At 40.0% G+C, this 25,260-nt stretch overlaps 2 protein-coding genes across 2 annotated transcripts in view; one reads left to right on the top strand and one right to left on the bottom strand.

Moving 5' to 3' along the window:
- The window catches only part of ube2o (ubiquitin-conjugating enzyme E2O), a 50,690-nt gene extending 31,767 nt beyond the window's left edge, over positions 1-18,923 (bottom strand). The window contains exon 1 of the mRNA XM_088075611.1: positions 18,471-18,923. Coding sequence (XP_087931737.1) covers positions 18,471-18,923 — 453 coding nt within the window. The remainder of the gene's footprint in view (positions 1-18,470) is intronic.
- Positions 18,924-21,418: 2,495 nt separating this feature from the next.
- aanat1 (aralkylamine N-acetyltransferase 1) lies at positions 21,419-25,117 on the top strand. The gene is made up of 3 exons (XM_042484761.2): positions 21,419-21,689; positions 22,554-22,708; positions 23,761-25,117. The coding sequence occupies exons 1-3, from the start codon at positions 21,542-21,544 to the stop codon at positions 24,064-24,066; spliced, it is 609 nt and encodes a 202-aa protein (XP_042340695.1). The 5' UTR covers positions 21,419-21,541; the 3' UTR covers positions 24,067-25,117.
- The last annotated feature ends 143 nt before the right edge of the window (positions 25,118-25,260 follow it).

Here is a 25,260-nt window from a genome sequence, read left to right on the forward strand (position 1 = left end):
CTGCAAATGAAGCAGATGCCTTTCTTCTGCAGAGGAGGGAGTCTTCTCTATGCAGATCACGTGAAATACACAACTCCTTCAGACACACTGAAAATTGTTTCTCCAACACACTCCTCAGAAATTCAACACATGCATAGACTGCAACGCTGCTGCAATGATTTATGCATTTCTTCAACAACATGTTCGGATTCAGTCACGTGTAGTGTGTATAGAACTCATTAAAACAGGACTGAAACCTGTTCCCTCCTCATTTCCCATGTGTACTGGCTCGCAGATACTCAACGCATTAATGCAAACATACTGCAAAATGATCAGAAAACTAGACAGCTGACTGCTGCTATGGCTTGTGTAGGGATGGTGATGACAAGTGAGGCGGGAAGGTAGCGGTGGACGCAGAGTCAGACAACAAAGAAAGAGACATTTGCACAAATGGATGTGTGTGTGTGTGTGTGTGTGTGTGTGTGTGTGTCTATTTGTGTGTGGCACTTTGCTCTGAATAGAAGACAACCTTGGCTGCCTCTCCATCCAGGCCGATTAGGTAGAAGGGACCAGATTGATTACAGAAATCGATGGAGGACAGTATTTGCTTTGACTTCCCGGCCTAATTAACACAAGTCATTATTCAGGTGCCGTACAAGGAGGAGGAAGAGGGGGAGAAAGAGACACTGCAGAGGACTGCAGCTCAGGGCCACGCCTGTTCTCCTCTCTGACAGACAGTTTTCTATACCGCGCTTTCTCGTCTTCCATACTAACAAGCCATCCGATACACAGGAAGTCAAATAAACACAATGGTTGCAGTAGTAACAGGTGCACATACTATATTTCTCTCTCACACACACACATACATCTGCCTATACTTACTTTACACCCACGGGTTCTGTTATATATCGATCTGTGAAAATGAAGGTGCAGTCATCGTACAGCGCCGCATCCTGCACCTCAGCCTTCAGCCTCAGGCAGATCATGGTTCTGCTGCATCATTAGAGTTTTAGGAGTTTAATAAAATTCACAGCTCTTCAGGAGGTGAACAGACTCATGAATCCACACCCTTAATTCTGTTGAGCTTTGCAGACTCTGTGTTGAGCTTTAAAAAATATTTTGGGAAATTTGCATATTTGCTTTCTCGCTGAAAGTTAGATGAAAAGATTGATACCTTTTTTGCTTATACGGTAAATTTGTAGCTGGAGTATGCAGCTGTCAGCCTAGCTTAGCATAAAGACAAGGAAAAGAGTGAAACAGCTAGCCAAAATAAGCACCTCTAAAGATTACTAATTTACAGGTAATGTCTGGTTGGTTTAATCTGCACGAAAAGGCCGGGATTGAAATGGAATTTGACTTCTTACAAGGGGTTATGTGCCTGATTAATATCTGGCCGGGATCAGTTGCCAGGCAACCAGCGGATAATTCAAGAAGTTACTGTTTTTCTGTTGGCTACATTCCCTAATAGCTACCAATTTAATTGTTGTCCCCGGCACTTACACTCTTATCATTGTGTATTGTTTGTGGCTGTTGTGTAATTTTTATGGAGATGATTTTTTTTTGGATAAAACTCTGTTAATTCTTATGTAAATGGATTTGTAGTATTACAGTACAATGATGAAGAGTACCATCATGCCACCTTTTAAAGACCCTGCACACCCACGCAGGGGTTTTCAATTATTGTTTAGCTCAGGTTGAAGATGATCAGAACTACTGTGTGCTGGGACGGACATGAGGTAACTTCACGGGCTAATGGGAAAAAAAAGGACATGATGTCACAATTGACCCAAGTTTCAGCATGGGAGGAACTTTTACTTCATGAAACCTCAGGGAGATTTTTGTATTTATTCATTTTTTATTTAAATTTTCACTTGAGTTGCTGGGAACTTGCTGTATATGAAAGCAAACTGAAATAATGACAGCTAGGCTTCCTCTACTTCTTACATGACCTGCTTTTTTGCCACATCACCAAAGTAAATTTCACCAGGTAAAATGCGGGCCAGACACATCTTAAAACAAGCAGCACCCAACCCTCCAGCAGCACCCAACCCTCCAGCAGCACCCAACCCTCCAGAGTAACCCGAGTATCAAGCACTCAACCCCTACTGACTTGAATGGTGGCTTCAAAAAGCACAAACACTTCTGCAGATTAAATCACTTCTCTGCTGTGTATCCTTGTGTTCACTATGCTCCTCACATTCAAAGCAAACCCTGCAAGCTTGTATGCATTTGTTTGCGCATGTTAGAGCACCAAACTCCTGCTCTCCTATTGGCCAGGAGAACTGCTTTGTCACAGCTTCCTTATTGGCTAACTTGATGCCGCACTTCCTAAACAAAAGCTGAGGTCATCACACAGGACAATGACTTAGCAAAGATACAGATCTTTATGTCTATCAAGTCCTGTCTTTCTACGTTTCCGTTTGAATTTCGCCAAAAATATCAGAATTAAAATATAGGTGAGTTTGCTTAAATGGGATGAGGCTAAAAACAAAATAAAACCAGTGACCAAGTACCTTGCATCCTTAGTGGATGTGGCAACAAACAACTGAATAATCAATCAATCCTCACGCCTCCTCGCTGCTGCCGCACTGTGCAGTGTGATTGAAGGCTATTGATTCACACACACAGGAAGCGTGCACATCTCTATTAAAAAGAGAGCAGGTACAGGGGCCTTTTACCCGCCACAAGGCAATGACAAGCGGACTAATAGCACACGGTATCTATAACAGAGCTGTCGTCTTACAGCGTAGTTTCAGAGATGAAATGGAAAAAGGACCAAAAGCAAGAAGAAAGTAAAGATACAGAAAAGGGAGGAAAGCACTAAAGGCCACAGGACACAGAGAGCGGTACATTAAAAGGAGCGTAAACAAGCAGAATATAAAATGAGCGAGGAAAAGGGAGATAAAGAGCGGCAGAGAATGTAAGATGGAGACGGAGTGGGAGATGAAGGATGGGATGGAGAATACTCGAGAGTCTATCACGGAGATGAAGAAAAAGATGGGCAAAAGTCGGATGGAGAAGGGGAGGAGGGCGCACGCAGGGGTAGGCAGGGTGTGACGGGGAGAAGAAGAAGATGAGCGGTGAACGAGGCACCGAGGAAGCAGCCCAACAAGTGGGAGGTCGAGACGGATCCGGAGGTAGAGACAGAAAGAGTGAAGAAACAAGAAAAGCAAGAGCCAGAAATAGACTAGAGCACAGCAAACACAGCAGATAGTGAGATAGAAAAAAGGGGGGAGGAAGTAAAAAAGGGTAGAGAGAGAGAAAGAGACAGAGAGCAGTCTCCCCACTGGGCAGGGCCAATACTGCAGAGGAAAAAGGGAGGATGAGGAGATGAGAGATGGAGAAAGAAGAGACAGGAGGAAAGAGGGCTGGCGGGATGGATGCAGGCTCCAGCAGCTCAGCAAGTCACTTCAGAGTCTCTGTGTGTGTGTGTGTGTGCGTGTGTGTGTGTGTGTGTGTGTGTGTGTGTGTGTGTGTGTGTGTGTGTGTGTGTGTGTGATCAAATGAGATCCATTATCTCAGGGCAGGAGCTGGACGACCATCCAGTCGGCAGCACATTACGTCAACATTCTCCAACACACTGGTCTGCTGGGACACAGAGGGAGGAGAGGAAGGAGGTGAACACAGGGGGGAGGAAGAGGGGGAGGAGGCTAACAGGATGGGTGAGGAGGAGAGGAAAAGTGGGGGAGGGTGAGAAAATGAGAAAGCAGGGTAAGAAAGAAACACAAGAGGGGGGAGGAAGATGAGGGTTAAAAAAGAAAGGGTGGGGAGGGAGGAAGTGTTGTGTTGCTGTCATATCAGATTTACTGTAAATAAAAGCTGCTGACATCATCCTCCAACTGGTACCTACAAGCGGTGCCGCTGGGATTTTATTCGCAGGCTTAGATTTGTCCGCAGATGTGCATCAATCAACACAGGTAGCTCTACTGTCAGCAGGATAAAAATAGCCAGTGACCAATCATCAGGACAGCCCACCTTAAAACAAGTCGACATCTGCTGCTGCACTTAGTGATTTTAAAAGTAAGGGTGGAGTCTGTGGTTTTACCGATACTAACATTAGGGATGCACCGATAAATTCTGAGACGATGCCGATGTTTGAAATAACAATTTGGCTGATAGCGGATGCTGACATATTTTGTTGCCGTTATATATTTTAAGGGGTGGGATGGGAATCATCAGAGAGCCCCTGAAAGAATATTATCATGATACTTAAGTCGCAATTAACATAACACCTTTTTTTTTAAAATTACGCCAATCAAAAGCCAACAACTCTGTCTTTAAGAGGCTGTACAGAGTTTTAAAGCTAGAGTAATGATATTGGCATCATATGAAATTAGAAGATCTAAGGACGCTTCTCAGGAAGGGGGTGATATAATGCTTCAAAGTTGGGATACATTGTCACAGGAGTCTCTTGACCTCTGACCTCAAGATATCTGAATGAAAATGGGTTTTGTGGGTGCCCATGCGTCTCCCCTTTACAGACATGCCCACTTTATGCTAGTCCCACTTTTTTGTCATCATCTGATTCCTAATTAAGACGATCTGGTAAGAATCGCTTCACCTTGTCAATATGAACTTTCTAACTGTTTTGCAGTGCAGATTAATGGAAATGAAAGCATGTGATTAAAAACTGCAAGTAAAAAGGATTAACTATTAAAATTTTGCGATTAATCGCAATTGAAAATAAACTAGTTTGACAGCCCTTGTCACAATACAGTATTAATGCACTTTCAAATGAATATTGAGATAACATATATTATGATATATTTCAATTTTATAACCTTAGCTGCAAATTATGTTCCCAAAGGAAAACTGTCAACATCTGTTTCATCTAATAAGATCAAGTTTTCAGTCTGTTCATCTCACTTTTATTTTTACTTCAGAAAATTGTATCATGTGGACGGAAAAAGCAATGGAGTTTAGTATTTTAAAAGGCTACCACAGTTACATTTGTATTTGCAATATTAATGATTCATGTAATAAGAAACAATACATGGTGTCCATGTATCAATACATACCGCCACACAAAATATTGCGATACTGCGCTGTATCGATTTTTTTCCCCTGCTCCTATTTATTTCATTTTTGTTGTTATTTAGTCCTCCTTTTGCGCCAGGTACACAAATACATCATTACTATAACAAAATAACTGAACTGTTTGAAAGTAATTCAGTCCTTCATTACACTATTTTTGAATGAACACAAAATTAATTGTGGAAATGTATATCACAACCTTTAATTTGGCCTTCTTTCACATAAAGATTTTTTTTGTTTGTTTTATTTAGGAATAACTGCTTCAATCCCTTTTAGCCTGCAATACAGCTACCTATACAACTAAACTAACTACACCTACTAAAAACACAGTACGCGTGGTGCAGCTCAGTCACTTTCTCTTCTCGTCCAAGATGTTAGCTACAGAGCTGAACAGCCACTCACTCTGTGCTGGTGTGTCGAGCAAATACGTATCTGCGTGCCATTTGTGCCAGTACTGAAATATAAAGGTGAGTATTTCTCCAAAATCCAAGTGCACTGACTATTCTGGAAAAAGCGCCTTGGCAAAAGACAAAAACTGCATGTCGCTGATCTTTCCTTCAAACAGTGTAAAACTCCCACATGGTTAACATTATCTTTCACTTTCATTTGCCAGCAAACCACACGAGCACCTGTTGCGCTCTTACAGCCAGCGGCTTCTTATCTGGATCAGCAGCTGGGTATGCCAGCTACTGTTGTCCCAATCCAACCGCATATTACAAAAACAACATTTAGCCGGCAGATAACAGATAAACATCAGCCACTGCCGTGGGTAAAATGTCATCTTATTTGCCAATATGCCAATGACAGTCAACAAGGCGACATCGGCCGATACCAGTGTTAGGCCAATAAGTCCATTCATCACTACCCACATATCAACATTTGTGGGGTTTAAAAGCAGAAAAAAAGACCTGGGTGTTTCAAAATGTATGTTGATGTTTTTCGGTCACTAATAGGTGCCTGAGCTTTTGCAGGGGAAATTTTTTATCATATATGAATTCATTTCAGTGTAGCACATGAGAAGGACTGTATGCATTAGCTGTTCAGACCATTTCTAGGTTTGAATACTTCCATCAGATATGATACACACCAGCAATGAAGCACTGAAGCTGCGCTTCTTGTTTTCAGAGGAAGCATACAAAACCTCAGTGTCTGATGACAAAACCTGTTTTGTGTGTGTTCCTGCGCCTGCCTGGCACCTGCTCAAAACCATAACTAAGGCTCTGCACTCCAAAGCGCTGTTGGGTGGGCCTTGGCAGCAGCCTCATGTCCCAAATTACACCAACGTCTGCCAGCCTACCTTAGAGCACCTGCAGACGGCTCCTGAGCAAACAGCGCTGAAGGATGCATTTCGACAATCATAAACTCATCTGAGGGTGTTGATGCGGCAAATTTGGAGCAGAACGTACAGTGAGAAATATCTATGGGTGCTCTATTTTTGACTTTCGGCCTCTAGGTCAGCTTCAGAAAGCCAAAGCCCCACCGTCACCACAGGCTAAATCAAATCCTGCAGATTTCTTTTCCTTACACCAAAGCATTTCAGAAATAATTTCCAATCAAACGGCATGTGCAGTGTGGAAGGTTAACACAAGCATGCAAAAGATCAATATAAGTATTTGAAAGAGAAAGGTGTCTGTGGATTGAATTGGACAGAATAAACGGTTTATGTGCTAAGTAAATAAGTGTGCGTGAACTAAATAAATAGAAAAAGCTAATTTGATCACTCCAGAAGAGAGCTGCTGTAGCTACTGCACACTGCTGAAGGCCATTTCAAATCACACACTAACTGTGTTTGCTCATTTAGAGGCTGCACATGGTGAGAATATCTAAGTAGTGATGAAGAGCTACATGATACAGGCTAATGATTCACATTTCTGTTGTGGTTTATTTTACTGAGAGATGCATTAATGGTCCATTGTTTATTCCGAGAAATACTCTTGTTCTCCATGAGGCTGCACTGAGTAAGTTAAAGCTTCGAAGCATCATTCATTTAGTTGGCATTTACATTTTAAATCAACATTTAAATTCTGCGCATTTTTTTTCATGTCTATTCACTCTGTTTCAATCCAGTATTTCCTCACAGTTGTACATAAAGATTATCCTACACCAATACTATTACTACACTATTTGTAGAGTTATATTCCAGTGGTGGCTGCATAACTTTGTTTCCCACTCATATGATCCAAACAATTCCAATAAATCCAGAGCGTTGCATCTTCCAAAAGTCAAATGTGTTGGGGGATGTGGAACCACATATAACAATATATTTGAGCAAATAGCTTAATATTATTATATTGTGATGATATTGTAGGGTTGACTATTGGTGCTTTCACAAAATATATAAAAAAATACAATTTCTGATAAATAATCATCGATAATGGGGATAATAATGACTAAATTTGTAAAGGCAAATACAGCTAGAGCAGTCTGGTAAGTTTGGGCAATTACATCACTTCACCATAATACAGCCTTTAAAACCAGGAAAAGACATCACTTACAATATTACGAATATTACAAAATTTAGTCTCATATCACAATATCGACATATCCATACATTGTTCTTCCCTGGATGTAATCTGACAAAATATTCAGCTTCAGTACATATTTGTTGACTTTAGCGTGTTCAAAACAACATTTTCACCATACACAAAAGGAGGCACGGGGCGGTCTGTCAGCAATCTAATAGCACCAGATAACATTTATATAACCATAACAACAACATTCTATTTTGGCTCTAAGACTATTTTAGTGTGTATTGTTATATATTTTATTGTAACTGTATTGTTATATACTAGAATAAGGATTTTTGTTTTTAAAAATCTTTAATTAAATTTAAGACAACTATTTTTTAAAGATCATGTTTTTCTTATTCAAGCAGTTAAAATTTAAGTAGTATAAATTTGGCCCTGTGCTCCGGTAGGTTCACCATAGGAACATGTTTATTAGAGTTTATTACAGACCTGATTTGCCAGCAGGTAAGTGCAAGTGTAAAGTAAAAAGACACTGTTCAGTAGTAGGTTAAAAGACTTATCACATCAGAAATGTGGACTTTCGCAAAGAAGAGCTTGACCCATTTTGACAAAGAGAAATTAAAAGATGGATAAATTCTATTTATTATCATATTTAAAATGTCTGCGTTAAGTACAACCTCACAAAATCACAGTTAAGTCTATTTAAACACTCCTAAAGCCTATTACTTATAAAATTTGATTTTTAACATTTTAAGGTTTTTATGAGGACCTGCAGACACCTTTTTTAGGGTGATGATGTCATAAAATGTGACAACAGGTGTGCAAAGCTTATTCAAAAACCACAATAGAAGCGTAGAATGCACAAAAATAAAAAGACCATTGGTAAAGCCCTTCTTATCCATATTGCACTTTTAGAAAAACTCCACGTCTCCAAGTACCAATAATGCTACCATTTGTATCTTAAAAGCATCACAACAGTAAGATGATTGTTTTCCAAGTGCTTTGTAATCTTGCAGCTGGCATCCTTTTGCATAAGAGTGAAAACACGGTCTGTGATCATGGACAGAGGATGGATGAGAGCTGAGGGAAACCTGTGTGGTAAAATGACTTGAATGTGATCGATCCCTTTTAGGACATAGACGTTTCTATCCTGTAAGTCAGTGGGGGTGTGGCCAGACCTCTGTAGTTGGATGGATGAGGGCAGGGCAAGGCTGACAGATGGAAGTCATCCTGAAGTCATACAGCACCTGCAGTGCTCTCCCTTTGTTCACCCCCTGTGTCTTACTGGATTTTTCAGTCATTTATCATCAGACAACCTTTAAAATCGACTGCTTTTTTAAACTGCTTTACAAACAATTTGCAGTATAGGAAGATCACTTCACTGTTACAAGATCACAGTTATGTTGAATGATATTAGTTCACACAGAGATATCACCTAGCGTAAATACTATCCAAAAGTACCATGCTATGGTTACAGGACGGAGGGCAGGGGTCACACAACAATGCATGTAACCCTTCTGCTACTTAAGATTTCAGCAAACCTGCCACAGACATTTAATGTCTATTCTTTGGCTTTGCACACATGCATGTTAGGGTTGGGTATTGGTACTCAATACTTTTAAGGTATCAACTGAAATAACATACATAATACACATAGATACATATATCAATCAGAAATCTGCAGATTCCGATATTTCACTTTAAGGTCAATATCAGCTGATACCGATGGCATGCCTATGTTATCATGCATTCCCAGCTACAACCCATACAGCCTGTGCTGAGGTGAAGTTGACTGCAGCGTATTTGATGGAGCTCACAGTATAGCAGGCCGGGGTGCCACTACACCTTTCAAAAGTTATGTGACTGACTGACTGTGGTTGCTGTTACAGTCTGCCTTGCTGAGCAGGTGGTGTCTCTAAAAAACAAAACCAAAGACTGTCAGCTCAATAACAGATAAAAGCAATAAAACCCCAGGAGTCTCCCTGTTCACTTCATAAAGCATTAAACTCAGTGGTTTTTATTATCTAATATATTTTATACTCTGCTTTAAAAAAAAACATTTGTGCAACCAACTAAAATCAACTGTCTGTGACTTCTTTTGTCAGTTGCAACTGAATGATTACAGTATAAAATATAAAACAAAATGTTAATGCTTCTTTTCAAATGTAACCCACAACTAGCCGAGTAGGACTTAATAAACAAAAATCACTGCAATCTGATGGTGGCTGCATTCAGGAAAGGGGACTGCAATGTAGTGCTGCCAACTCGAGGGCATTGAAATAGTTTTGCTGCTCTGCCTCAGACGGCACCAGAGGAGGCTGGGAGTAAAAAATGGGTCAGAGAGCAGAAGGTGGGACCATAACCATCTCAAGGACTAAAAGTCTGCACATTACCATAACAGCCATCTGGTACCAAACTGTCTGCCTGTCCCATTACGACCTTCCCAGCCAAGATTTTTTATTCATTTTATTTTCCCCTTGTAGTTCTGAGACCCAGGTTACAGTTTTATTGATATTCAGCTTTCCCTACATCGTTTCCATCCACTTTACACTTATTTTCACCCACTTCCTCACTTTTTCTTCCTATTCACCATCACCATATCTCTCTGTAGTACAGTCAGCAGCAGCAGTCAGTCATCATTATTATCACACCAGCCTCCTCCTCCTCCCCCTCCGCCTGCTCCACCCCCGCAGACACAAATGCTGCTGCTTCCAGGGCGGAGCCTGTAGTCGCAGTTCACCTCGACCCCTTCTGTCCTGACAGCAACCTTCTCAGAGCCTTTATTAAACCAAACAGACCAGCAGAGGTTTGCTGCGTCACCTCACATACATACCAGGAGATACCTTACAATACTTCCTGGGGTCTCAGCACTGCAGTGATGAGTGCTTCAAGTTATCAAATAAATGATCGATTCAAGGACACCTCAGATGCCCGCTGCATTGCCATTTCCTCTGTGCATACTACTGCTCGCTACCTGCTGCAGTGCACTTCTGTCCTTGGATGGAAATTCCAAGGTTGCGCTGCAGCAACAGGGCTGTGTGTGTTTGCTCATGCTGAAAGCAGGCGGTGAAGTAAGAGTTTCTCTTAAAACCACTGTTTTACTATTTATTTTTAAACATTACACTGTCAGTAATATTAGTAACAATGATAACCACCTGGGGGGGAAATCACTGAAAATGAACCTTAAGCATCAAAATCTTCTGGGGAAAAAATATATAATTGGGTGCCATGGTAACCAAAGTACAGAAAATCCTTCACTACACAGGCTGCATGTTAAAGAAGTCTTACCTCTCACTACCTACACAGAAGCACACAGCACAAACACATCAAGCCACAATGTCAAGATCCAGCTCATCGGCACCTCAAAGCTCGGCCAGCTGACAGATTTTTCAAATCGATGATGAAAATGTTAGAGACCCCACACATAACAACAGGTAATGACAAATTTAACAGATATATGCCGATAGAGTGTGGAGAGCGATGATTTCACACACACACACACACACACACACACACACACACACACATATTCCATCCACAAACAGAGTCCCAATTCCCAAACCAGAAATCCTGTACATCAAATGAGATTTTACAGTGAACAAACATGGCAAACAACAGGTAGGAAGACCTAGCACTTAGTTTTTGTACACTTTTTGTGGGAAAGTAAGAAAGAAAAAATAATTAGAGTATGAATAAAGTCAAGGAGACATCGTGAACATAGACTGTGTATGTGACATGAGAGCTGGAAGTGAGTAAATATGAGTTGTATCCTATTTGATATTGCATTAAAACTAAGGATGAGAGAGTACGCCATTATCTGCATCTGTTCGACCAACTTTATTATTGGTATCTGTATCTGTAACAGGGGCGGGGTTTAAATTGGAAGTGAGTGGGACTTCCACTGGAAATGGGCGGGGTGTAACCACAAGTTGTTTTTTTAACCCTAAAATTAATATGGGTTGATCAGATGTTGTTATTTATGAGAAAACTATTTACAAAGTGATCTCAGAATTGAGCTTCGTCTTATTTTTTATTACAAGAGTAAGAGATTGAACACAGCAACCCAAATTAGGATTTTTTTCCTCCATTTTAATTTTTATTTATTTCATAAGTACAGATATCAACCATTTTTACTCAAAATCAGATGAGACTCGTAAAAAGTTCGTTATTCCTAACGGATAGTTGTTTCATCCTGGTATTCAGCTCAACCCTAAAGCCGCAGGTGATCTTTAGGGTTCCCTCCACACAACAGGATATTTTTACGAGGCAACGCTTCAGTGTAAAAGACCAACAAGATCATCCTCAGGAAGATCTTGTAGAGTTTAACAGTGTGCAACCTTTTTTCTATTTTTATATAGTAAGAACCATCAAAAAAAATTAGGGCTTTGCCAACAATTTTTGACAGAGGGGAATCATGCCCATAATCATCCCAGTTCCTGTGTACTGTGTGCCAGGCATTAGCTATTAAATGTCACACCATGTCATGTGAAATTTCTGCACTCATTTGATTTGTTTATCTGTTCTTAAATTATGGATTTATCTGCAAGAAAGCCAAATCTAGTACACTGCGGGTATTCATGTCTTCACTCTCTTCTAAGTAGTACTGGGTGTAAACTGGGGTCAGTTCGGACTTGACAACAGTAACAGGCCTTCCAGCAACCTGCAGCAGCTTTAAGGTCTTTGAGGAAAACAATCATCTTAATCCTCAGTCAAAGTACTGAATTGCTGATAAAGCACAGACAGTGTCCTTGTCCTTACAGGATTATGAATCTATTACTGTACCTTCCTATTAAAAACTCAAATGAGGTTCAGATGCAATGAGCATCTGGTCTTGTGTGCCTTTGCAGCACAAGGTTAAGGTGAATCGTCGCTAAATCACTTGAGGCGACAGTTAAACTGTGAGCAAGAAGTGGGAAAACGATGACTGCACCACCCAATGTCAGACAGTAATGCGATAACCTCTAAGTATACCACGGTGAGAAATAGAAAAAGGGAATAACATTGTCTGCAGGCAATGAAAATAAGTCAGCCATGTTCCTGAGTGACTCGCAGTGAAACTGCAAGCAGTGCAGCTGACAACAGCTGAGGTGTCCCCGTTCATACCTGCTCTGAGATACAGATCTGAGCCCCATCGCCTCCTCTGGAGATGTAGTTATTAAGATTTCATAGGGTGCAACCAATGTGATGTGTTGGAGTGCAGTAGTGAGCTGCAGACTTGTTCCCATTTCTCGGCTACTGGTGGGACTTGAGCCTATCACGCTTTCGAGGCTGCTAATACAAGCTCGTCTGAGAGCCAGTGGCTGAGTGCCTCAGGAAGCTAGGTTTATTTTTTAAAAGTACTTTTTGTGAAAATTTGATCATCTGAGTAGTTTTTTTTTTTCAGTTACTACAACTCACTGAAAGTACAGTGTTGTGTACATGTGTGGGTTTGTGTAACGGCACAAAACGTACAAAGAACTACAGAATTAGATGTTCCCCCGTGGCAGTGTATGTTCATGGTGGTGAGTCACAGAGCTGTAAGTAAGCAGAGCGTTTTTTCATAAGCTATAATATGTTGAGCACAGATGTTGGTGTGAGCATGACAAGTGCAAGTACAAGTACACTTAACGTATAATATGCTAGCAACATGGTATGGTACTTAACTTGGTACTTTTAAGGAAACTGAATGAATTATGTCAGTGGTTAAAAAATTACAATATCCGTCCTAGGGATGCATGATACTGGATTTTTGGCCGATATCCAATATTCTGATATATAACAACTCATTTGGCCGATAATCAAGACAGATATCGATATATCCACTTTTCTGCCCACCTGATTTAAATGATCATCAAGTCTCTCCTGTAGTGGAATTAGCATCATATTATGCATACTCTTATCGAGATGGCAGATAGCAGATAGAGACAGGAAATACAATGCTTTTCAGTGTATGTAACATTCATTCAATGTGCAAAATAAGAAAAATATTTCAGTTTAGAGGTAATGTTTTGTACATGCTAGCTTTGTCAGTTGAAGAAATATATGTATCGGTTTGTGATATCGGCAGAAATCAGCATGTTGGTCTATTCTGATATTTCGTATTAAAGCCAATATCTGCTGAAACCGATGACGTGTCAATATTATCATGCATCCCAGACCCATACCAACACCAGCGCCCTCTGAGAACTTTATCTGCTATTGTTTATTTTCGACTTCATTTAATACTCATGTCAATGGAAGCATTCAGCTGTCTAAAATGCCACCATGTGCCACAGTCATGTAGTAAAGCCATACTTCTGAACATTTTGGTGGAATCTCAGTATACTGAACTGCCAAACCAACAGATACAGCACGCTTGACTTCACCACACCACAGACTGTGTGTGCTGTAGCTGCTGCAGTGGTGGTTCAATCACACGTCGCATTAGATCTGTGTACAAAAATAATCAAATAAGGGCATCTTTTGACCAGAGAGGAGAGTACTGGGTTTATTTCACTCGATACCTTAATGGTATAGCGTAACAATACCCAGCCTTAGACACTAGTACTGATACATTTTAAAATCAATCAGTGCCATATTTTGGTAACTGAGAGCCTATCTGGGTGCAGTGTTGGGTTCAGAAAAGAGGCAAAAGTGCCGGGAAGTCTGATTTATTTTTTTTTCTATTCTGTTTCAGAAATAACCAAGTATTACTGCTGTTTGTGACTGTGTTCATTAAATTACATACTTATTAAGCATAAACAGAAAGCCAAAGACGAGCAGACCCCACGCAAGCAGACAGACAGAAGATTAACACTACGTGTGATTAGAAAAGAGCTAAGAAGCAGAATAGTTGACTGGTGTGAAGCAGTTAAATACTGAGGAGTTGGTTCAAATGTGAACGGTTACTAACCCCAGATAGCGATTATTACTGTATATTGTTGTGAGTGTCGATGTGAGTGTCTTCAAAAAATAAGAGCAAAGTCAATGTGATGGCAGGTACTCAGAATGGCCACTGCTGGCATTCACTTTAGTAAAAATGTTTTCAAAACCCAACAATGAGCTACACATGTCCTGAAAATAGCAACGCATTATGGGAATGATTATTCTCTTAGTTCACCAAAGCATCAATTTATTTGTTTCCACGTGAAATTACTTCTGTATAAGTAGCTGCTCATTTAGCAACATTTTCAATTAAGTGTCCCAAGCTTAAAAGTCATGAAATGTTACATTATAGCTTTTTTACAACACACTCTGCAGAGATTCAACACAAGACAGCAGCACAAAAGGCCGCACTGCCTTTCGTGCCGCTGTCTCCTCTCATCACAGACCATCTCCAGAGGGGCGTGTCTTGTGTTTGTGTTTTTAGGGACTCTGCAAGATGCTGATAAACTTCCCTGTCAGCCACAGTCGGTCACACATCTTTGGAATTAGCTCGCCAAGAAAATCAAACCAGAGTATCATACATGCAGACAAATCTTCATTAAGCTCATCTGTTTATTCTTGTAGCACTTTTAGGAAATCTTGTGCACAATGCAGGTTGCTATGAACTATAAAGTCAATTTTGGACATGTGTATGTTCACAGATCCTTCTGCTGCAATAAGGACATACAGAAAATTTAAATAATAAGGTCAATGTTACAAGCAAAGGTGAAATTTTAAACTCAGAGTGGCTTAATTACCGTGCAAGAAAACATTAGACAACTGATCTTGTATCATTTCTAATTTGCACCTAATGGATGCAGCTATGCTCCGACTATCAAAATCCTACTTTTGCTGTGAAAATGCTGTTTTTATTGACCTCAGGAGAAACCCTGACAGATTTTAAGCAGCAGTTTTTCCCTCCACTGATTGCTCCTGTGAGAAAACCTTTTAGCGGGAAGTGCCGCCTGCAGAATAAATATAAGTCAAATTTTTGTAGAAATATCATCTTAAAGATATGCAACTTTGCATATTGCAGGAAGCAATCATGAATTATTGATTTGAATCTTCACCACGCTCTCAGGATATATGCAACCAGGACGGAGCCTGCTGAGACAAGGCATGTGGAACACGCTGATAAGCAAGCGAGAAATCACACACTCCACAACACACCTAAAACAACAACACTACAAAATGAAATCCTTACATGCGCACACTGGCACACGCTAGATCATTTGGGGACGCTGGCTAATAATGACACAGCATTAACAGCCCGCGAGGTGTGTAAACATCGGCGTCATTGTTTAACGAAGCTATTGTTGTGACAGAAGTTGAATGACACTCAGACCAGAACATTTAGCAGGAAACACAAAGCAAGGTGACAGTGGGACCTAAAAGAGGTTTCTTCTGGTCTCATCCTGTGTCTCTAACACAAGCTTGTTTGAGCTTTTTCCAGACCAGGCCTCATTTAAACCCTGTGAGCCCTTTCCACAAAGCCCAGGAGAAATCTAGAGAAGCCCTGGAGAATACGGACGACAGCAGATTCCCCATTTCTTCGCCAACTACAATTTCATTCAAATATGACTCTGAGCGTGGCGTTCAATGAAACATCAATGGATAATAGATGTTCACTAAACTGTGTCCCTAAGTGGAGCAAGACAATGGTGTCTTTCACCAGCAATCGCTCTGTTGTCACTGCCTTAATAAGTGATGCCTGTCATGTTTGATGATAAATAAGTCAAAGTTGACCGGCTGATCCAAAAAGTAGGTTCACTAAGCTAATGAATGTGTCTTTTAACAACAATGCTACTAAATGTTCTTCTTAAAAGCAGGCTTTGACTATTGCTGTGTGCGCAGGGCAGCTAATCAAACCATCGACTGCAACTGGTCTGGAAAACTGGCCGAAAATGCACTGGTTCCAGCTTCTTAGGTGGGACTTTTTACTGATTTCATTAGTCCCTATTATAATAAAATTAATACATTTAGATTTTGGATTTTTGGCTGGAGGTTGGCTTTGGTATATTTTCACATAAAAAGGAGGCAGACTAATTAATAAAATTATTTGTTGCAGCCCCTCAGAATGAATAAATGATGTAGATTACTGTGGGACTGCAGCTAATATTTCAAATTGAATCTTCAAGTTGGGGCTGGGCAATATGGGCATTATATCAATATCGTGATATGAGACTAGATATTGTCTTAGATTTTGGATATCTTAAGTGATGTCTATTCCTGGTTTTAACAGCTGCATTACAGTAAAGTGATGTAATCTCCTTAACTTACCAGAGTGTTCTAGCTGTGCTATTGTTTGCCTTTATCCACTTGGTCCATATATCCAGGGCACTGATAGTTATTTATCAATAATGGCATGATGTAAATATATTGTAAAAGTACAAAACTGGAGCCTGACCAATGTATTGGTTGGCCGATAAAATCAGCTGATATTGGCAGATATATCGGGGTACAGTCCAATAGCCATATGAATACTTATTTTTACAGAACATATAGCAGAAAAGATGTTCAGGATAGTTCTAATTATTAAATCCCAAATAAAGTGCACTGTTTTAGTGCACTGATGTCATTTTTTTACAGTTTAGTTTTTTGTTAAACTATAAAGTTTCCTGCCTTCATTAGCTATCTTTGTCACTTTTGCATTTTTGAGGGATAACTGCAAAGAAATTTGTGTTTTTGTACTGTATAACATATATATAGTATTGGCCAATATATCAATATCGGAATTTTTTACTCCCTAATACCGGTATCGGCACAGGCCCAAAAATCCAGTTTTGGTCAGGTTCTACTGATAAACAAACCTTATTATATCATTGCATTATTGTATTTAGACATTTGGTCAGAAATAGTGTGATATTTGATTTTCTCCATATTGCCCAGCCCTACTTCAAGTGTCTTATTTCATCTGAACAAAAAGCCCAAAATCCAAACAATTTCAGTTTATAACAACAGAGAAAAGAAGCTAATTCTCACAGTTGATGAGATGAAACTAGGGTTGCAGGTATACCAGGTTTAAGGTTTACTGTGATATGAAAGTTTATGTATATCATACAGTGTAAATCTGCTCAACCACAATATTATATATAGACATAAATATTTTTAAAAAGCAAATGAACAGAGAATTTCACCTTTACTTTAGGTCCTCTCAAAAGGGAGACTTTCCAAACATACTTCAATGAAAACACTTGTTTCAAGTTTCAATTATATTAATAAAATGTTTGTTCAACCACTGCTAATGTTTCCATTTTCATTCCTTTGAGGGTCATTCTGACTGATAATTATAATAACAATTCTGTAATACCCTGAATATTTCCCGAGATGGTTATCATACAGATATAAATGAAACCAACAAATGTTGTCAGTATCACTTAAAAAATTACAACACAGAGATTAAAATATTCTAAAATAGTTGCCTTTTTGGATGATCAATTAACTAAATGTTTCAGCTCAGATGCTGGCAAGACTGATTCAACTGTAAACCTGTAAACATCACTGATAAAACTGAGAAGATACCACAAGTTAACAGTGAATCCGGTGAGAGCTTCTCTGTGTCTGCAGCCTGTCACTGAAAGCAGCAGGTCAGACGGGCCTGAGGTAGGATGCTGTGGTATTTGAGATGAGGAACTAAGACATTCAGTAAATAACAAGGGTTGTTGTATCAAACAGGCGTTAGTGTTTGACAGTGTTTGGTCTCAGGCCAAGGCACACCCAGCTGAGGAACTACACGGTGAGCTAATCAATAGGTGTAAGGTTCCTAACAGGGTCCTGCACCTGCCAAAACCTGTAGTTAGACTCGCAGACAGGGAGCCGCTACCTGTGGTCTGGATGCAGCCCTGTTCAGCCCGCCAGCACCACCTCACTGACATGAGGCTACGAGCTAAACTGCTAACTAGCATGTGTGCTTGAATGCTAGCCAGCTAGCGAGCTAGGTTACGCGTTTTAGGCAGATGGATTAAGTGAACCTTATCCCTGACAGGCTGGCAAGTCGACTCGTCTCTTCCCAAAACCACAACAGGCGGTTAAAAACACTGCATGTCAGACTGAGGGAATAACCGAGTGTCGGTGTATACAGTGAACACATTAGCTGCTGTGTGGTACCTTTGTCTCCCTGATGTCCTGCTTTCCTCCTTCAGGGTACCACTGGACGCGGACAAATCCCCTACAGAGAGGCCGACTCGGGGTGTCCACAGCGCTCTCAGTGTCCGAACCACACGGGACTCGTCCTCCTCCTCCTCCTCCGCCGCCACCTCCTCCGCCTCCACCTCCGCCGCCGCCTCTTCCTCCGCCATCGTCGAGGTCCGAGTCTGAGTTAAAATCCTCTTCGCCGTGGATCATCCGTACCAGGCCAAACCGGACTGAGCCGCGATACCGCCCGGAGACCAGGTCGTGGGAGAAGAGTAGTCGCTGGGAGCCGTCCGCCGTTGGGGACAGAGCCATGGATGGAGGCTCCGAGCCCGGGCTGGCCGCGGGAGAGAGGCCCGGGGTCGGGGATGCTGTCGCTTCTGCTGCTTCCGTTGTGGCCGCCGCATCCGATGCTACGGGCTCCGCCATCGCTGCTGTTGTCAGGGAGTGATGCTGGAGCGCGAGGATGACGGTTGATGAAAAAAACTGTAACCTGGAAGCAGCGGAGTGCACGTGTTTACGTCGTTACGTAGAGATACGTATCTAGTGCAGGGAGGGCGCGTCATCACGCAGTACCCGCTCTTATCACTGAGCGGCAGTGTGAGCCATAATCTGTGATACACTGCTTCAAGTTTTTTAAAATTCCTTATATAAATTGATTTTTTTTACTACAGTCTCACTCATATATGGATTGTTTCGACTAACCACAAACAAAAAGTGTATATTTTGGTGTATTTATTTGCGCGTTTGGATACCACGAAAAAAACAGAAAGGGGATGTAAAAGTTTACATGTGCACAATTGATTTTTCTGCAACCTCACCCTAAGAAAACAATATACTATATACAAAAATTTAACAAAATAAAGATGGTGCAAAGAAATATATCAATAAAAATACACATTTTTCACCCAATCATAACTACTGAAAATAAATAGACATAACATCAAATAGGTCTAGATCAGTACTAACACAGCAGCCACATAAGACAGAATTTAGCCATTCAGCCTATTTATTGTATTTTGCTTAAAACTTTTTTACTGTTCTTTATTGAATTATTACAAGATTAAACCTACAATTACACATGGAGGATGGTGAGGGAAATAAAATTATCTAAACGCATGAAAGCAATGTCTTTCTTTAAGATGAACATTCAAGACAGTTTGTTTACTCTAACACTTCTAACACAATGACAACTTTAAAACAAAAGAGCTGTCGAATACAGGAGACATCAAAAGCTATTCAATACAGGAGACATCAAAAGCTATTCAAAGTTTCTGTTTATAGGCTGCTGTTTTGAGGAAATACATTCTCTTTATTTAGGACACTTCCCACATCAAGTCATATCTTCATTCATATTCAAAATAAAAGATGTTTGTACACTGTTTATTAGGGGTCGACATATTATCAGCTGATTATTGGGTCGGATATTTGGCATTTTGCTGATAATCTGTATCTGCATTTTATATTAATCATCACCAAATTAATTAATTAATTAAAAAGAGCAAAGAAAGCGTAAGCATGGGAGGAACTTTTACTTTGTAAAACCTCAGGGAGCTTTTAATTATTCTTTTTTATTTTTTAAAGTTTCACTTGACTATAAAAAGAAAATTTACTGGGAACTTGCTGTGTATATGATATGAAAAGTTTCAGTTTTCATTAAACATTTGCTCAGGGTATTTTAAACAAAGTTTTGTGTTGGAGTTTGTTATATTCCAAATTCCAAATATATAGACAGAAACATTTTCAATTTTATTGTAAATGCATATTGGTTCAAATATTGGTTATGAGTCTAATTAACTAGTATACTTAGAATCGGTATCAGCCCTGAAAAAACAATATTGATCAAAATCATCAGAAAGGTGAAACTGGGCATCCTTGTGTAATTCCACAATTTACATTCAGTGTCTGTGTATCTCGACATCCTCACTGTTGATTTAAGATAAATAAGACATAAATGTTTTATTTATCTTTAGAAATTGTAGAATGTACAGTAGACCTCAACACTGACAAAATGTAATGAGCACTCAGGATTCAAGGAGAGCAACATGTTGGGAGTCCTGAGAAAGACCTTGATCCGAGGAATATTTGAAACCTTCTCAAATCTAAAAATACAAAATACACCAGCAGGAAATGCTCCATAAAATTCAAGGTGAGTGTTTATCTGGAGATGGTTACACAGGCACAAGGTGTCCACCTGCTCTTGGTGTCATTTTGTGTTAACTGGACCATGTCTAAATACACAAAAAACATGACAAAATCATTAAATCATTGAGTTCAGCTGCCATCCTCTGATTAACAAAAGTTGGTTAGAACCCCCCATCCACCCAGACACAACAACAAATGCGGCTTCTTGAAATTCTCCACATAACAAGAAGTGACAAACAAACTTCTACACATCCTGTAATCCTCTTACAGATCTGGAAAATAAAGCGTGGAAAAAATCGTGAACTCGACTTAGCCTGCAGGTACAATGGAAAGTCTCCCTTAGAGGAATCACATGAAGAGTGGTATTAGTCCAGTCCTTATTAAGATGGCCCAGTTTGGTAACACCAGCAGAGGACATTAAGTGACACTGACATTAATGGTTAACCAATCAGAAAAGCTCCTGCCCGTCAAATACTAACTACTGTTTTCAGCTCTGTACCACAGGTGAACGACTTTATTGTCTGTTATACCTGGGGTTACTCTTGATAACAGTTTGGTAACATCACATGCTGCTAGTGTGAGTCCTCCAACACATGATCAGTAAAATCCAAATCTGGTCTGATGGTGCCACGACGAGGTTAACTCCCAACGCATAAATAACCCTCCTGACCCCGACTAAACATGTTTATTGTTAAACTTGGGAATTGGTTATCCAGCTGACTTCAGGATTATAAACCAACCACCACTGCGCACCGAGGGTATAAGTACCAGAGGCACGCCGCTCTCTGCTCAGTCTTTACGCGCAGCCCTGTTACGCACGGATCAGGCTTTCAGACGAGCAGTTACTCGCAAGTCAGACAGTATCCTTCGTTTTACTTAAGCTTTTTGAATAAAAAAGAAAAATGTCGGTCGTGAGCGCAGTACCATTCATGAGGCCGCTCCACATGCGCTCCCCGGGGCCGCGGGGCCGCCGCCACACGCTGCCGGCCAGCGAGTTCCGCTCCCTGAGCCCGGAGGATGCCATCAGCGTGTTTGAGATTGAGAGAGAAGGTAAGCAGACTCTTTGCTGACTTACATCATTTATTTAAGCGGTTTTATAAACTTCAGGACAGTCTTTTCCGGCACAGTTACGCACACAGAAACTATTTAGGTTTCTTTTCAACATTAGGGGGCCCATATGAAGTCGGGGGATGTTGGGGTCCTCCCCCAGGAAATTTTAAGCACCCAACACTTTTTCATGCATTATTTTGCACTTATTTGTGCCTCAGTTTTTTTTAAATAACCCATTTGTTTTAACTTTTAAAAAGTTAGTGTCTGTATTGCTTTAAAATTTTAAGGTGGCTAAATAAGAGAAGACAAGTTGAGGTAGTTTTTTAATGGTTAAACGTGTTGTCTTTAATTCAGTCAATTTAAAAATCTTAGGCAGCCCAGACAGTAATCTTAAAAAGTCAAAACAAATAAATTATTTTTACAGTGAATACACAGTCTAAATGTCTTTATTTATGTAAACACAAAATTGAGGAGCCAGGTGATTTCAAATATTAAAAATGCTTTCAGCCCTGTGTTGCTTTTACCATTTTCATTTAATGTTTTGTTTTCCCTGCTGAGACAACACACACATATTGACATTGTTTTTGGGGGGGTGATATTGTAATTACAACCTTGGAAAACAGAGACACATTGATCAAAAAAAAGGCCTTATGTTTTAATACAAATTATATTTTAAGAAAATAGTAACTTTCTTTTTTTTCTACAAAATTAAGTTGTCATGGTGATAGACTATATGAGTACAGGTGCCTTTAACCTATATAACTTCAATGATTGTGAGCCAGTATATCTTTTCATCACATCTTTATATAAGGTAGTCAGGAGGGAACGTACCCATAATGCCTAATTTTCTTCTTCTCCACAAAGCCTTCATCTCAGTGTCCGGTGAGTGTCCTCTCTACCTGGACGAAGTGCGTCACTTCCTCACTCTGTGCCCTGAGCTGTCTCTTGGCTGGTTCGAGGAGGGACGTCTGGTGGCTTTCATCATTGGCTCACTGTGGGACCAGGAGAGGCTTACCACAGTAAGACAGAGCGCACGACACCTGGACAGTTATTTACTTCAGACTGACTGGCAAGGAAGATGCAAGACGGGGTTCAGAACAGATTAACAGAGGAGATTTTGACAGATTTAAGGGCATATGTGTGGTATAAATGTCTTTGGGAATTCAGTGGGCGAGGAGAAATGCTCCAAAGATCCACCTTAAGCATACTAGAAATATTCAGATGCGTGGGAGTAAGCTTCAGCATTACGGCCTTAAAGTCAAATTGAAGAGAGATCCAGAACTACCAGGAAACTGTAATAGACTTTTAAAAAATCCTACTGTTTTGAAATGATTTAAAAGATTCAAAAGCTAATTTCTCACATGCTGTGAAATACAGGATGTCTGTAAAGAATAACAAAAAAATGTTAAACACTAAGAGTCAGATATAAAAAAAAAGTTAATATAAAACTTTAAAAATACATGAAATTACACTTTAAAATGCGGCAAAATTTCTCTTCATCTAAATATCACAATTGTTAGGCAAACTGAACAATAAGATTTTGTATAACAGGGTAGTGCAAAGGATTCGTAGAAAACAATGTGCTAACAGGGCTTCGGATATACAGAGGTCAGAGGTCACAGTGTGTCAAATTAAAATTTGACACGACCTACACCTTTTTAAATGTTTAAGCCAGATATTTTTAGGCATCTATGAAGCTCTAAAGATATGTGTGTCAGCTTTATTTCCCTTATTTTTACATATGTGACTCTGGTGGCAAGAAGCAAAAACACTCAGTAGCAGTAATCAGAGCTTAAAATTGAGTGAAAACTGAGTGTTTTTATACTTCCACATTACTTTTACTACACCTATACCTGCTTTACAATAAAAAAGTACATACATTTGACTTTAACAATTTGGGACCTTTAAGACTGAGTTACCTGTCTCCAAAATAGCAGAGAAATTTGGACTCAAGGTGGGCTTTTTTGTCATTTGTCCTCTTGGCATCAAATATTTACAGGTTTCTATAAACTATATAGACTATAAACTAACTATAAAGCCGTTACACCTCTCCCTTCTCTCCGTTTCCCAGGATGCTCTCACTCTACATAAGCCCCATGGCACCACCGTCCACATCCACGTCCTTGCTGTACACCGGACCTTCCGCCAGCAGGGCAAAGGCTCCATCCTGATGTGGCGCTACCTGCAGTACCTCCGCTGCCTCCCCTACGTCCGCCGCGCCGTGCTCATGTGCGAAGACTTCCTGGTACCCTTCTACCGGAAGTCTGGTTTCAAGGTGCAGGGCCCTAGTGAGATCACAGTGGGGCCCCTTGCCTTTATTGAGATGATGTACCCAGTCAGGGGCCACGCCTTCATGCGTCGTAACAGTGGTTGTTGAGGACAAGAGGACGTAATGTGGATTCTCCCTGGAAATCAGCAGTGGTGGGACTCCTCCCCTGATGGAAACATAATCAAGGGAACGTCTGAGCAGCTTTGCTGTACGTGATCGCCCAGCGCAGCATTTGTGATCGTCATCTGACTTGTTCAGCAGGCGGTGAGGTGTGTTCTGACTGTGAGTCTGCAGACAGCCGAGAACAAAGAGCTGCTGTCCAGCTGCCAACAACAGCTGTTTGGAAAAGTGGTGGGAAATTACAAATACATTAACCTGTAGTTCAATGTGAGTAGAAAAAAATCATTAGACCAAAGTCCTGGAAGAATGTAAGCACTTAATTTAAATCTTCTTTTTGTATAAAACAATTTTATTTTTATTTTGAAAAAATGTATCATTGTAATTCAATAGAACACAGCTGCCTTTTTCGCCCCCCCCCCCTTTTTTTTTTTTTAAATTCTTATTCCACCAATTTAACATGGTTTCTGACTCTCTAGGAAGCCAAAAAGGACATTGTTTTAGTCAATAAATGCAGTATCTGTCCATTATTAATGCATACTAACCCATTCAATTTTGTATAAACAGTATGCCTTTCAAAGCAGAATTAGAAGATTATTGTTTGTGATATTTTGTGTAACTCTATGACAGTACTACTCCTAAGTTATATACCAAAGTAAACAGCTAACACTTACTATGACATAATACAAAGGGAGGGATATCAGCAATAAACCGACAACAAATTAGCGTATTAACTTGAACATGTTGCTTGTATTAAGATGTTAGTGGTCCTGTCTCAATCAGTGACTGACATACACATAAAATTACCCATACAATAAATATATTTAGTATAGTATAAAAGTAGAGTAGTATAAAATACTTGCCTTGTAAATATTTCTTAAATATGTGCGCTTTCAAAATGTCTCCCTGATAGTCTCCTCTTGCCTTCTCCTCGTAGACAATCACCATCTCTGCCTCTCCAAGTCTTGAATCAAGGCAAATGTGTTTTGTTTTATTTTTTACTTTTTTTTTCTTCAAATAATAAAGGTTTTGTTTTCTAGCATGTCTGCTTTGAGCTCTTTTCATTTTTTATATTTGTTGTCGTACTGCTAATTTAATTTAGTAGCTGTTCTAGGGCTTACCATCATATCACATGATCATCAACAGATAAGAGTTCAGCTAGTCGTTATTAAATGTTGATGTTCA

Source organism: Plectropomus leopardus, chromosome 3 (assembly GCF_026936395.1).
Source record: "Plectropomus leopardus strain MGB_pleo_1.0 chromosome 3, ASM2693639v1, whole genome shotgun sequence".
Classification (NCBI taxonomy): domain Eukaryota; kingdom Metazoa; phylum Chordata; class Actinopteri; order Perciformes; family Serranidae; genus Plectropomus; species Plectropomus leopardus.